Source organism: Takifugu rubripes, chromosome 16, assembly GCF_901000725.2.
Source record: "Takifugu rubripes chromosome 16, fTakRub1.2, whole genome shotgun sequence".
Classification (NCBI taxonomy): domain Eukaryota; kingdom Metazoa; phylum Chordata; class Actinopteri; order Tetraodontiformes; family Tetraodontidae; genus Takifugu; species Takifugu rubripes.
The window spans coordinates 5932197-5945204 of NC_042300.1; the positions used below are offsets into that span (position 1 = coordinate 5932197).

At 42.7% G+C, this 13008-nt stretch overlaps 3 protein-coding genes across 5 annotated transcripts in view; 1 reads left to right on the forward strand and 2 right to left on the reverse strand.

The window, feature by feature from the left end:
- The window catches only part of LOC101069718 (solute carrier family 23 member 1-like), a 21889-nt gene continuing 8881 nt past the window's right edge, over nt 1-13008 (reverse strand). The window contains exon 14 of the mRNA XM_029849917.1: nt 1-963. The gene's annotated coding sequence lies outside the window, so the exon portion shown is untranslated. The remainder of the gene's footprint in view (nt 964-13008) is intronic.
- LOC101078032 (solute carrier family 23 member 1-like) lies at nt 897-5177 on the reverse strand. Of its 3 annotated transcripts, XM_029849912.1 has the most exons (13): nt 5117-5177; nt 4456-4554; nt 4103-4243; nt 3860-4017; nt 3479-3638; nt 3183-3364; nt 2825-2945; nt 2442-2598; nt 2065-2318; nt 1683-1847; nt 1496-1604; nt 1304-1399; nt 897-1216 (listed from the first exon to the last, which is right to left on the reverse strand). In XM_029849912.1, exons 3-13 carry the CDS (start codon nt 4241-4243, stop codon nt 966-968), a joined length of 1794 nt encoding a protein of 597 aa, XP_029705772.1. In that variant the 5' UTR covers nt 4456-4554; nt 5117-5177; the 3' UTR covers nt 897-965. The 3 variants fall into 3 exon arrangements, with proteins under 3 accessions (XP_029705772.1, XP_029705774.1, XP_029705773.1); XM_029849914.1 differs by lacking the exon at nt 1683-1847; XM_029849913.1 differs by lacking the exon at nt 4456-4554 and having other exon boundaries at nt 5117-5176.
- chgb (chromogranin B) overlaps nt 10670-13008 on the forward strand; it is a 21659-nt gene continuing 19320 nt past the window's right edge. Inside the window, exons 1-4 of the mRNA XM_029849908.1 lie at nt 10670-10849; nt 10976-11022; nt 11095-11185; nt 11733-12505. Of these exons, the coding sequence (XP_029705768.1) occupies nt 10804-10849; nt 10976-11022; nt 11095-11185; nt 11733-12505 (957 nt within the window). The 5' untranslated portion in view covers nt 10670-10803. The remainder of the gene's footprint in view (nt 10850-10975; nt 11023-11094; nt 11186-11732; nt 12506-13008) is intronic.

Below are 13008 nucleotides of genomic sequence, written 5' to 3' on the forward strand. Positions count from 1 at the left end.
ACTATAGAGTTCCTTTTATCCCTGTGTTTGTTAAAGCATACATGGAGCTGACTAACTGAAATGATAGACAAGATGTAACACAGAATTCTTGTGCACCAGTGTTTGGAACAAAATCAGAAACACACTGTGCTTGTCCAGGGGGTTCATTATCACTCATCAACATCATGTTCTATTCAAATGCTGAAAATGTGGGCCAGCTGCCTCCCCAAACCCCCTTTCCAGCACATCAAAATGCAGTTCTTAAGTTTCATGAAGGTATACAATGAGGACAAAAAAGTAGCCTCAACAACAAATCAACGTCTCCCTTGATCATAATCAGCACATAATATTCCACCTACTGCATCTGTAAAAGAGGAAACAAATGCAGGAAGAAAAAGACTGATAGAGAGAAGAGAAAGATGAAAGTTGGGTTATCTCTGCAGGTGGGAAAGCAAGAGGTGCTCCAGGGTTGGTGCTGCAAGGCTTCACAGCAGCTGCAGAGTGGAGACACAGACGCTTCAAAAACACACTTATCCACAGGTGGAATCTAATTTCCTTTAACAAAAAAAGGACTGTTGCACAAGAGAGGTCATACAGATTAGTAGGTCAGACCTGATTAACACAGACATCTGGATGCTCTACATAAATGAAAGCAGATGCAGAATAACTTGAATTTGACTGAAATAAGATATTAATAATGTGCAAAAATATAGCCTAAAAATAGGATTTAGATCGATGTCTCAAAGTTAAGACAATCCTAATTTCAACAATAAAAATATTGCAGGTTCCTTTTGGTAATAAACTTACTCAGGCATCATAAAGTGGAACAGGTCAGATGTATTAGCATTTCATGAGGCTTTTCCAGTTGTGAGATCTAAAAAAACCCACCTTAAATGTTAATTAAGACATCAAAGTCATTTTGAAAGTAGGGCCAGATTCCATTTTATTTAATTTTCTACATGTCACATTAAACTTTTCAAACAGATTCATCTCATCTCTACAATTTCCCCATGAGATGATAGCTCACTTCCCCGTCTCAGCATCACATTATTGTCCTCAGTCCTGCCATCCGTGTCTCTGTCTCTCCATGGACAGAAGGGGACGTAACGAACCCAAGACTGGGAGGAGAGGAATGAAGTTAGGCCAAAAGGGAGGTCATAGAGCTCAAGTGATGCCGAGAATTTATCAGAAACATCTTCATGTTCTCTGTCTGGAAGTCCACGTTCACGTTTGGTCCCTACAAAATCAACAAGGAGACATGTAAGGCCGTAAGACCCGTATTCCACACCTTATAGCACACAGACAGCCATTTGTATCAACCTACCAGGAATTGTGTTATCTAGGATGAAGCCAAGAAATCCTCCTACAAACATGTTGGTGGTCAGCAGTATGTGTAACACGTGGTCGACCTCTTTAACTCCTGAAAGAGGAACACCATGAGGGCTCAATTTCATGCTGGAAGGTAGAATAATATTTCAAGTACATATTAAAACAAAAAAGTAATAAATCATTGGACCTGTGTGGAGGGAACCAGGATTCTTTACAATCCAGTTGGGGATGGAAAGTGCAGAAAACATGGAAAACCCAAAAATAAATATAGTCCTAGAGGAATTCATGTCTGTGGACTGGATAAGAAAACACATCAGTTGACTATCGGAGAAGTTATTTGGTAGCAAGATGGCTCAAGCACTTTGTTTGTTCACCTGCAGATTAGAAATTCCTGTTGCAGTTATGACTCCAAACATGACCATAAACATCCCTCCAACCACGGGGTCAGGAATGGTTGTGAAGACAGCACTGATTTTTCCTAAAATCCCCATTAATATCAAGAAGACTCCACTTAGAAGAATCACTGTCCTGCTGCCCACCTGTCAGATTAAAACATTAGTTTTGTTGTAGAACTGACTGATAGCGTTATTGTTCTGCATCTTCAGTCCAACTACTGTCTTGGCAAGTATGTGTGTCTTCTTTCTATGCTTCCCCCTGCCCCCTTCTTCTCCTCCAGCAATCAGCCAGATATGAGCTTGAGCCTATATGAGCTTGGTCCTGCCTATAAGCAGGCAGCAGTAATGTTGATTTCCTCACCTTGGTGATGCCCAGGACAGCCACATTCTCGCTGAATGAGGTGGTGCCGTTGCCGGTGCCGAAGGCCCCCGCCAGTAAAGAGCCGAGCCCTTCCACCCCGATGCCGCGGTTGATGGCGTGCCTTGGGGGAGGCGGGGCTCCTGATAGCTTGGCACATGCGTAATAATCACCCATGGACTCGGCCATGGAGCAGATTATTCCAGCCATGAGGCCAAACACACCTGCCAGACTCACAGCAGGGACGCCCCACTGGCCTGGAAAAACAACTCAGATTTATCCTTCAGAAATACTGGGACTGAATCTCTCATATTTTCCCTTTTCAGGGTCAAAATTTGAGAAAAGCCAAACATAACAATGGAATGTCCTTCTTCATTTACCAGGATATGGAAATGTGAACCAGGAAGCATCACTGATCACATTTCCCTTCACATCAGTGCGCGCCAGGTGGCCATAATGGGCTGGATTAGATGGAAGAACATCAGAGACGGTGAGGATGTAGCAGATTAGCCAGGAGACCACAATGCCCAGCAGAATCTACCAATAATAATTAGTATTAATTGAGTTCTACTGCACATCCTTTCAGCATAAAATATAAGAACACATGTTTTAAACAGCCGCATTTTGCCAAATGTGGTGAGTTACGCTCAAAACTTCCCAGTTTATGGAACAAAAGCAAACAAATATTTGGTAGAATGTCAGCAGCTTAGCTCCAGCTGTTGTGGCAAAGGGTGCAACTTTAGACTTATTGTTTAAAACGTACAGAGATTCGCTGGAAGATGTAGAACTTTGAGGTGTGAAGTTTCTTGAGTTTATTATATGCTGGAACAGGGACTGGTATGAGACGGAGGTACTGGGAGAACAGGATGATCAACAATGTGGTCCTGTGCATAAAAAAAATGAAACAAAGTTAGCAATAGAAACAATTCCACGCTTAAAATAGATGCAAAAGAGGGTTAGTTAACGTGTTTCTCCAAAAGGTTTCAACGTTACTGTCTCAAATGAGTAATATGTTGCGAATATTCTATTCATGGCCTCTAAAACTGTGTGCTTCTAAAAATATCCCATCGTGCTGGCTCCTACCCTGTGAAGACGAACCATGGTGTTGAATGACTACATACATGGCAGAGATGCCCCAGTGGGTTCCAGCTTTGGCTGCGGATGATTCAAACAGCGACAGGCCAATGAGGGTGATTGTGGGGGCAATGGTCAAAGGACCTATGAAGCGCATAAGAAAGCCAATGACGCCCAAGAAGCCGACCACGATCTGGAGAAGCGAGGCCACCATGATGGAGCCCTGCAGCTGTGGACAAGAAGGTGACCAAGATCAACAGTTGATGTGAAGACATCCATATTTAACCATGAGGATGCTGGGATGCGATAGCTTAGCTCTACTGAATGATCAGTGCTTAGTTACATTTCTCAGACGGCTCTGCCACTCTTCTTTGAAGACCGGCGAAGACGTGTCCACCAAACTGGCATTGCGGGTCCAAGCAGGACACTCCCACTCTGGCATGGACAACATTGCCATGGTGGGGGTCAGCAAAGAAAATGTACCCCCCTGTAGGATAGGAAGCCTAAAATGTGGTATAAACATGATCAAGAGACACATAATTTCCTCACAATAATTAACAATAGGTTTGTTTTTAATATAACCAAAGTTGGGAACATTGTTTGGCTGATTTTGAAATGCAGCCAAAGGCACCAACTACACAAGGGTGTTATAACCACATATAGGTTGTCTAAGTTGCCACATCAACTGTTCCAGAGTGGTGAGTTGTGGGATAATCCTTCTTACCGGACACCAAAGGTCACCTGCAGCAGGGTACACAAGCCTGAGACGAAGAAAATGCTGTTAATGAGGTGACTCTGGGTCAGGCTGTCATGCTGGAGGCACAGTCCCTCAGAAAGGATGAGAGGAATAGAGATCGTTGCCCCAAATGCTGTCAGACAATGCTGCATCAGAGAGGAAGTTCACTCATTAAACGTGAGGTGCAGCAGGATGCATCCAAAAATGGTAAGGGTGCTTTGCAACACCTACCTGAATGGCCAAAAAGATACAGAGGTACCAGGGAGGAGCATCAGTCACAAGGTAGGTGAGTTGGTTTCTGTCCTCTGATGCAGAGCTGATGTCATGTGACTTTTGCTCCTGACCTTCCGGTTCTCTGCCTTCTTCAGACATCTGCAGGGGCAAATAGAGCAAATTAGATGCAAGTACAGTTGTTAATACACAGTAAAGACACTGGGAAATATTTGCTCAATACAGACACAAATAATTGGGAAAAAATATGATTCTGACACATGTTCTAATGTGCAAGAGCAACAGTTTGTATTCTGTGTTGAGGATGGATATTGATCACAGCTGGAAACATAGTTCTGCAGGCGCAAGGATACCTTGTCCTGCGCAGCTGGATTTACTGATCACACTCTCTAAACTGGCGGCGGTCGCTGCGGCCAAAGTCCAAAAACATTCTACGAGATTGAAATTTGACCCTGAAATGCAAGTAAAATGAAACAAATTATCCACAAAGACGTGTTAATATAAACCTGGCGGTGTAGTTCCAGGGAATTCTGGAATAAAAGCGGTAAATTCTGCGACTGGATTCATAGTTTGACTTGATGATAATAAAACAAATTCATGTCAGAGTATCTGAACTTGACTTCCCTCGCAGGAAAATCCAAATTCTCCAAAACATAATGAAACTAAAGAATGCAGCCAAATAAACCATGCAGAGTGCCGGTATCATAACTGTCAGATTAAGGTAAATTATATTGGAAGAGTGATCAGTGGAGTGATTTAAATATCAACGATGCTATTGATCAGTTGCATAAGTAATAATATAAGGATTAAACACATTAATTCGAGTGTTTGTGCAATGTTATTGGCATATACTCAACTGCATGATAAATTCAAATAGTTTTAAATTGTGCAGATTTTCATCAACATATAAGCAGAAATTCAGATATTAGCATATACATTGCACTAAAAGTAGTTCATACAAGGTGTAAAAAACTATTTTATAAACTTATGTTTTTGTCTATTTGTACTACTTACCCCTCAAAAATCCAGCTTTGCGTAACGGGCTCTTGTTACTGTTGCTTTAAATGACGAGTTAAGGAAGTGACATCACTGACAAATTCTGAGAATATTTAACCATAGCTTTTAACAGGTTACAGATTTATCCCCCCCCCCCCCGCATACAAATATAAAATGTAATGGCTGGGCATGGCCATGTGGTGGCACACTGAAGGGTTTATGGTTGACTCAATGGTGACAAGAAGACAGTAAAAGTTATCTAGTTGCACCCTGACATGTGTATTGTGTAGAGGACAGAGGAACAATACATAAAGTACTTTATTTTCATGATGCACACACTGATTTGCTGCATGAGAGCTCCTTCCTTCATGTGTAAAAGAAAGGGGGATATCACAGTGTAATGAATTACAACTGTGAAAATTTTATACAAGAGAGGTCTGGGGGTGAGATAACAAGTGGGAATTCCTGAAGTGAGGGTGAGGGGAAAGTTTGTAGTGTAATCGATCGAATCTGGATTTAATGGAGGGACGCATGAATGAGCCTATGGTGGGTCCTGTGATGAGACCTTCAGCAGTTTAAAGACTCGCAGCAGCGTTTTCTACTGACTCCGGTCGATGGAGGGCAGTTTGACGGAGGTGCATCAATGGAGGGAATGACAATAGTCCATTAGGTTGGCCGGTGGAGTTTCACGACCAGACTGTGGGCTGCTTTCCCCATCATTGACTCATTTTGCAGTTTCTGATTACCATTGAGGATCTTATTTCTACATACAAGTCGAATTCACACTCTCAGATCTGGCGCTGTGAAAAGGTTCTGTTCAACACAAACTGATCTGACACCTGGATTTGTGGTTTTGCATACTACTTCCTGAATAGACGTGTTTAGGTCCCTCTGGATGGCCACAATACAAACTTGTCATTGCTGACTATTAGGTGGCCATTAATTTCCCACCCCCACATTCGAACTTTAGTCCCCCAAAGCACAAAAAGAAGGCAAAAACAAGGTCTCCTTCTATTGATTTATTAGCTTCAGCTCTGCTTTTAGAAGTTTACAGAATAGGTAGGAGAGGAGAGGAGATGTGAGGTAGAGGAGAGAATGTTCAAGACCAAAGCAGGCGGGAGAGGGACCCTTGATGCCAGCAGCTGCTTTAAAACTACCATTAGGTCAGTAAAATGGTTCAAAATGACATCACCTTATTCCTGTGGAATTCATAACCAGCACATATTTTAGTTCAGGCCAAGCATAATTTCATTAGCACGACCTGTCTTTTAGGTGCGTGTGTAGTTTTTTCGACACAAAGCTGCAGCAATTATTAAACACATGCAGAAAAGCTGTGCACGGTCTGAGGGAAATGGAACAGTTTCCAATAGGGACTTGTCAAGCAGAGCAGTTAACAGACATTACAGCACCCATTACTGTTCTACTGGCAGCCAGAATTTATTCAAGACTTTATTCAACACTTTGGACAAGAACTAATAAGTCTCATTAAATCAAGAGAAAGAGCGTGACAGATGTCCACAGCAGCTGCAGAAATGCTTTACTGTGAGAATGATCAAATAGAACATTGTGCTGCTGTTTAGAAAGGTCACTATTACAACCAAGCAGCTCGCTGAATGTCAGTGCAGTCACCCTCGAGGCTCCATCTTAGTCAACCTTTAACCCTTTTACCCCCAAGTCATATTTGAGTACAATAATCCAATTTCACCCGCTGCTTTCTCAACCCTGACTATGTTATCACCCTTGTAAACACTGTTTAACATCAGTGTCATCTGGAAAAGGTGCTGAAGGCTCTTCCAGTTCCGTCACTATCTTTGATATCATAACCTATAAACCGCACCTTTCCTTCAAAATGGTGCACATTTTTAATGATACTTTCTATCATTATGATATATTTTCCTGACTATGGCTGATACATCAGTCTATCCAGAGCATAATGTGCTTAAGAGCTTGTGGACAACACAGACTGTAAGAATTGAAAACCATTCCTCAAAACCATTCCTTCCTTATTAGAGTCTGAATTATGAAGCACATGTGTATGCTTGTTAATGTTTTAAAGATAGCATTTAATATCACTTGAAAGGACTGTGGCAACCATAATTGTCAGCAAAGCAAGATGAGGATGGAGGAAGCTACATGTATTTATTAGTTATTTTAAGAATAACATGCCAAGCAGGAGTAGGTTGGTCTGTAGAAAGTAAAAAATAGACACACATTAGAGATCATGTCAAGTCAGGTTTTCCCTCTAACATATCAGTGTCATTTTTAGTCACAATACTACAGCAAATAAGAAACAAAGGGCTCAGTAATAAACAGTGCAACTATTTGATCCTAAATGATTTTCCTCATCAGCATGCAAAAACAATGCTGAGCTCACATATCATGCAACACAGGTCAATAGAAAATAATGAACAACTTAGAGCTCATTTGTCAGCAGCAGTGAGCGGCAAACCATTAGATGCCCCCCATGATGTTTGAATCGATCTCTCCTTCTTTATAATGTCTATTTCTGTTTTGGCAGATTTGTGGTATAGAGCTAGTTAGCATCTACATGTCCAAATCAATACTTGGATGAAATGCACGCGCAGTGATGCTGCATTAAATTCCGATGCAGCACGGAGGCGTGGAGGCCATTGTTTCTGATAATGTGATGAAATATTAGTGAAGTAAAACACCAGTCACCAATTGAGCATTTGTGTCTCAAAACATTGAGATAAAAATGCAAATTATTGTTGGATTTAACGGCTTTGTAGCTAAAAGGTGTTAAACTGTTGGAGCTGAGCGAGTCAGAAAACATGGAAGGACACCAGCAAGCATGACTAAACATGAATAAAATATTTATTATCTCACCGATGAGTCCCCAAACAACAAAGTCACCCCTACAACCCAAAAAACACATGCTTGGAACTATTACAGAATATTTAATGGTAAATGTAGTTAAAAAAAATTTTTTAGTAATGACAATATGTGAACCAATATCTGGACTTTTGGCCATTAGAGAAAGACATATTGATGAATCACGCAGCATTTACAGCATTACACGTCTTTTAGCAGCTATTAAAGCCACACTGGTGGCCATTATTGTTGTCACCACAAATCCCATTGTCCTTTCCTCCCCAGAGACCCCATTAGCATTACTTTAAACTTCCTGTTACTGCCATTTTTATTAAAACACACAACATAAATCAAAGAAATTACTCATGGCTGATTCAAGAAGAATTCAAGTGTACTGACTGTACAAGCACTGACTTGTGAGAGATTCAAGTGGACTTTTTCTTATTCAGGGTCTGGGCAGTATATTTATTTATGGGATTCGTCCTGTTCTAATGTGATGTGAAGTATTTCACACATGGCCGGCTTCTTTGGTAATGAAGATGATTCAGATGATGAATTGTTTTCAGTGCCCATTGATGTTGCATGAAAGCAGTACTGGGCACAGGACTAATGCTAATATCATTCTAGTTTGATGGATGAGGAGTGGGAGCCTTTTATCACCAAGATTGATGAATACATAAACAAGAATGGTTCATTAATGATGGATTATTAGGAAACACACTTTCTTTGATGCTGCAGTAACAGTAACTCTGGATGCAGAGCTGGATCACCAATTTTATTTTTACTTTGCACTCATGCACAGCAGGTCGTGACTAATCTGACTGACACAACCATTTTCACTGGTGTTGTCTGGGCTAAATGTGCACAGACTGGATGTACTGGCATAAGTCAAATTTCAGAAATTGATCCAAATGCTGGAATTGTTGCAAACTACTATGAAGAGTAGATTGCAAAAGCAGCATTTTGGACAACAAATCCAAAAGTTCCACTTTAGGGGAGAAGAAACCCAGTCCAGTTGACAGAGAAAACTACCTTGGATACAATGACCTGGATGACTGAGAATTTAGACAGACACTTTAGGGGAATGAATCCTGTATTATAATTTCACGTTAGGGTCTGTTATTCACCATAAATTATTTATTTCTCGGCAAACCCAAAGCTTGGCAGACCGCTGAGCAAACTCAAGCCGTGGCTTTAATGAAGAGCGCTGCATTATGCTCATCGCCACCCTCTCAACTCTCACGTCTAATTGGTCGTGATGGAAGTAGCTGTGTTGGTGTTAGAGGAGAACTGATCTGAGTCGTGTTCTCAGAGCCTGGCTGCACGCCCTGTAATCTCCCCAGTCTTTGGGGCTTTATTAAATATTAGGCGGGCAGAGAGCGATGACAGTAAGATGAAGAAAACATATGGACTCAGCCCGCGCACTCACACACACACACACACACACAATAAGCTTTAGCCACAGACTTCCCCTCCAGCAAAGGCTGCAGAGCACCGTTATCCTTCTCACTGTACACAAAACACACCAAACTGACAACGTGTTATTGATGTAAAAGACCCACGTCAGTTATGGATCAGTACATACGTATATCTTGGGAGTACAATCCAGCACCTGTCCTGACAGTTATCCGTCCATTTACTAACTTAGATTCAGTGTTGGAGAGATTGATGCAGACGCACGCAGGCATAGGATTCACAAACTAGAGAGAAAATGTAAAGGGAATGATTTGGGCTCAAAGCCATTTCACTTTCTGGACTTACGGTTTGCGAGACATGATTGGATGTGAATGCACTTTGTCATACGTAAAGGCCAGAGCATGTCTTACACACACAGCATTGGAATATACAGTATATGGCAAGGGAAGCTGCCATTATCATGCTGCTTCTCTCCCTGCTTTCACATTATTTAGATTTAAATTGTATTAAGGCAGCCATGTTTAACAGGTGAACAACAGATGAAAAGTACAAAGACAGAAGCCAGCAGTTGTCAGCATGAATGTTCTGAGTCGTGTTGAGCCGAGTCCACCAACTCTAAGCAGCACGTCGGCTCGTCCCACTCCCATGGCGGGGAATAAGGTGGCAGCCGTTCTCACACAATGCTCATACTGGTTTTTGGAAACAGTCGATACTGACATCAAGATGTGATTAACTAACAGCTGTTGATCAGGGTCTCTATTAACCAGCCCTTAGGAAGGTCTGTCTTGAATGAATTATTGAAGAACCAGTTGAACTAAACTCTGATTTAGAGCCCGTTTCACATCATTCCAGGATAAAAGCAAAACAGAGCAACTCTGCACTTCAAACTTGGGCGATATTACGCAACATTTGCCAGCAACAGGCTTTGCAGAAAATGTCATGACAGATATCTTGGTAATGCCAGTAATCTCAGCAAATCTCAGCAAATTCCTTCCAAATTCTGTGACTGGGTGTAAATTTGATCCTTAAATAGTCACAAGCAGACCTCATGTTACAGGAGTTGCATGAACATTCGCGATGTTGTGTCTGCCACCTCTGCACCTGCTTATCCTCGAGCACCTCATGGCATTAAACCCGTCATGGAGCTCCTCTTCTGCAATCTTCTTGATCTGTTTACGTGATCAATTACTAATTTGTTAGCCAAATGTCGACTCAGAGCATCCATCAGATCTTCCTCACATCACTTTCCTCTGCAGGTCTAACGAGTCGTGACATTAATAGAGCCCAGAGCCCTCCTCCCACGCTCTCCCTGCCCTCTCCTCTCCTTATTTGAGGGGCGCCTCAGCTCCAGCCGTCAGAGCGCAGCGCAGCTCTCTCCCGACTGTTCGGAGAGGACGAGAGTGGCGCAGCAGCATCCACGCGCATTTTCCGCCGGATCAGACTTCCACCTCGCTGAGATGAGACGTTTCCTCGTCGTCGTGGTCGTCGCGGCTCTGCTGACAGGTGCGTAAAAGAGCGCTGCGTGTATTTGTGTCTTATAAGTTGAGGATTTCCAGCACCTTGGACAACGACGCGGTCGCCACCTGCGGTCGTGCTCCATCCCATTCAACACTTTTCTCTCTATTGCAGAAAATCTAGCGCTTCCAATTGGAAAAGAAGGGCAGAGAGAAGATGTGGTATGTTTTTATCTCACAATTTCACCTTGATGTGGGTGAATTTTGTAAATGCTTGACTTTTTTTTGCTGCAGGTAACCAGATGTTTGGTGGACGTCCTGTCCAAAGCTCTCTCTAAACCAGATTCTCAGCTTGATCCAGAATGCAAAGACATCCTCCTAGCAGGTTTGGAGTCGATTTCTCCCCAATTTGCAGAGATGTTTAAGTTAAAAAAGCAGCATTGAATATGCTGTTACTTGCTCTGTGACAAATGTTGTCACCCTCTACAAGTGAAATGATAAATCCCCAAACAAGAAGTCTGAACCTAGTTTTAACAGTTATTCCTCCCTCAAATTAAACTCTAAAAAGAAGAAGAAAAGCAAGAACTAATGAGTTAAATGTGTGCATCACTCCTGCAAGGTGTGATTGTCTTACGCAGGAGAACATAGTCGTTCTGGCTACCTGCACTTGCAGAGACTGCCACTTGTTTATTGCACAAATGCGACTGAAACTGTTGGCTGTGATGCGGTCTGATGCTTTCCCACAATTCCTCTGAGTTTTCCAGTGCCATCCAATCTTCCATATAGCCTTTGGTAACCCCTAAATATCAAGCAAGTTATTGACCAAATAATTGAATGCAATATGAGGAGGGGCCTGGAGGCTGTTAAGGAATCAATTGTCACGTTGTCCAGGAGCAACTTTGAGTCTTATCTTTTTATCTTTGCTGTCTCAGGGGTTAAACATGCCCCATTGGACAAGAAGAGTGCGAGGACGGTGACACATGGAGAGGTGGTAAATGGTCAGCCTGAGACGCCCGAGGCTAATGGAGCAGATGTGAAAGACATTGAAGCTCTGCTGAAGTCTGTGGAGGGAAAAAGAGAGACCCCAGAAGATGAGCGCAGCCAAGAATCCTGGAGTCTGGGTGATGACAAGGGTCATGAAAATGGAGAGGAAGAACCCCGGCAGAAACGAAGCACGAGCTGGAGACCCAAGTACTCCTCACGCAAGAACAAACGAGGAGAGGAAGAGGAAGACAACGAGCGCAGTCAGGAGAGCTGGGATTTGGATGAAAAGAGATCTGAAGAAGAGGAGGAAGGTGAGAGAGAGAAGAGGAAATGGAGGCCTGGCAGATACCACCAGACCAGACACAGGCGTGATGAAGAACTTCCAGAGGAACCCAGAGAAGAGAATAATGAGGAACGCAGCCAAGAGTCATGGGACTTTGATAATGGTAGAGACAAGAGAGGATGGAGGCCTGGCAGATACCACCAGACCAGACACAGGCGTGATGAATCTGACGATGAACGCAGCCAGGAATATTGGGACTTTGATAATGGTAGAGACAAGAGGAAATGGAGACCTGGCAGGTACCACCAGACAAGGCACAAACGTGATGAAGAACTTCCAGAGGAACCCAGAGAAGAGAATAATGAGGAACGCAGCCAAGAGTCATGGGACTTTGATAATGGTAGAGACAAGAGAGGATGGAGGCCTGGCAGGTACCACCAGAGGAGACACAAACGTGATGAAGAGTTTTCAGATGATTCTGACTATGAACGCAGCCAAGAATACTGGGACTTTGACACTGGCTATGACAAGAGAAACTGGAGGCCCGGCAGGTACCATCAGCGGAGACACAGACGTGATGAAGAAGTCACCAACGAAGAACCAGACAACGAACACAGCCAAGAGTCGTGGAGCTTGGACAAGAGGAACGGAAAAGACGAGTACCATCACGGCAACAAATATCACAGTCACGGTGGAGGCTCATTGGAGGAAGATGCAGAGCAGGGAGGGGATTCAGAGGAGTATGAGGAGCAAGTGCAGGGAAGAAACGAAGCTCTAAGGTATTTTTAATCCTCATTTTGTTTGTAGCCTATGTGGCTTAATGTTACAATCAACAGGGGTCCCACATTCTGGTTAAAGAAAATAAATAAACAAAGCTTTTAAAAATCTGCATCTCACTTTGTGGAATGTGCTATTCGAGGTATCTGTCTGAGAAGCGTAAT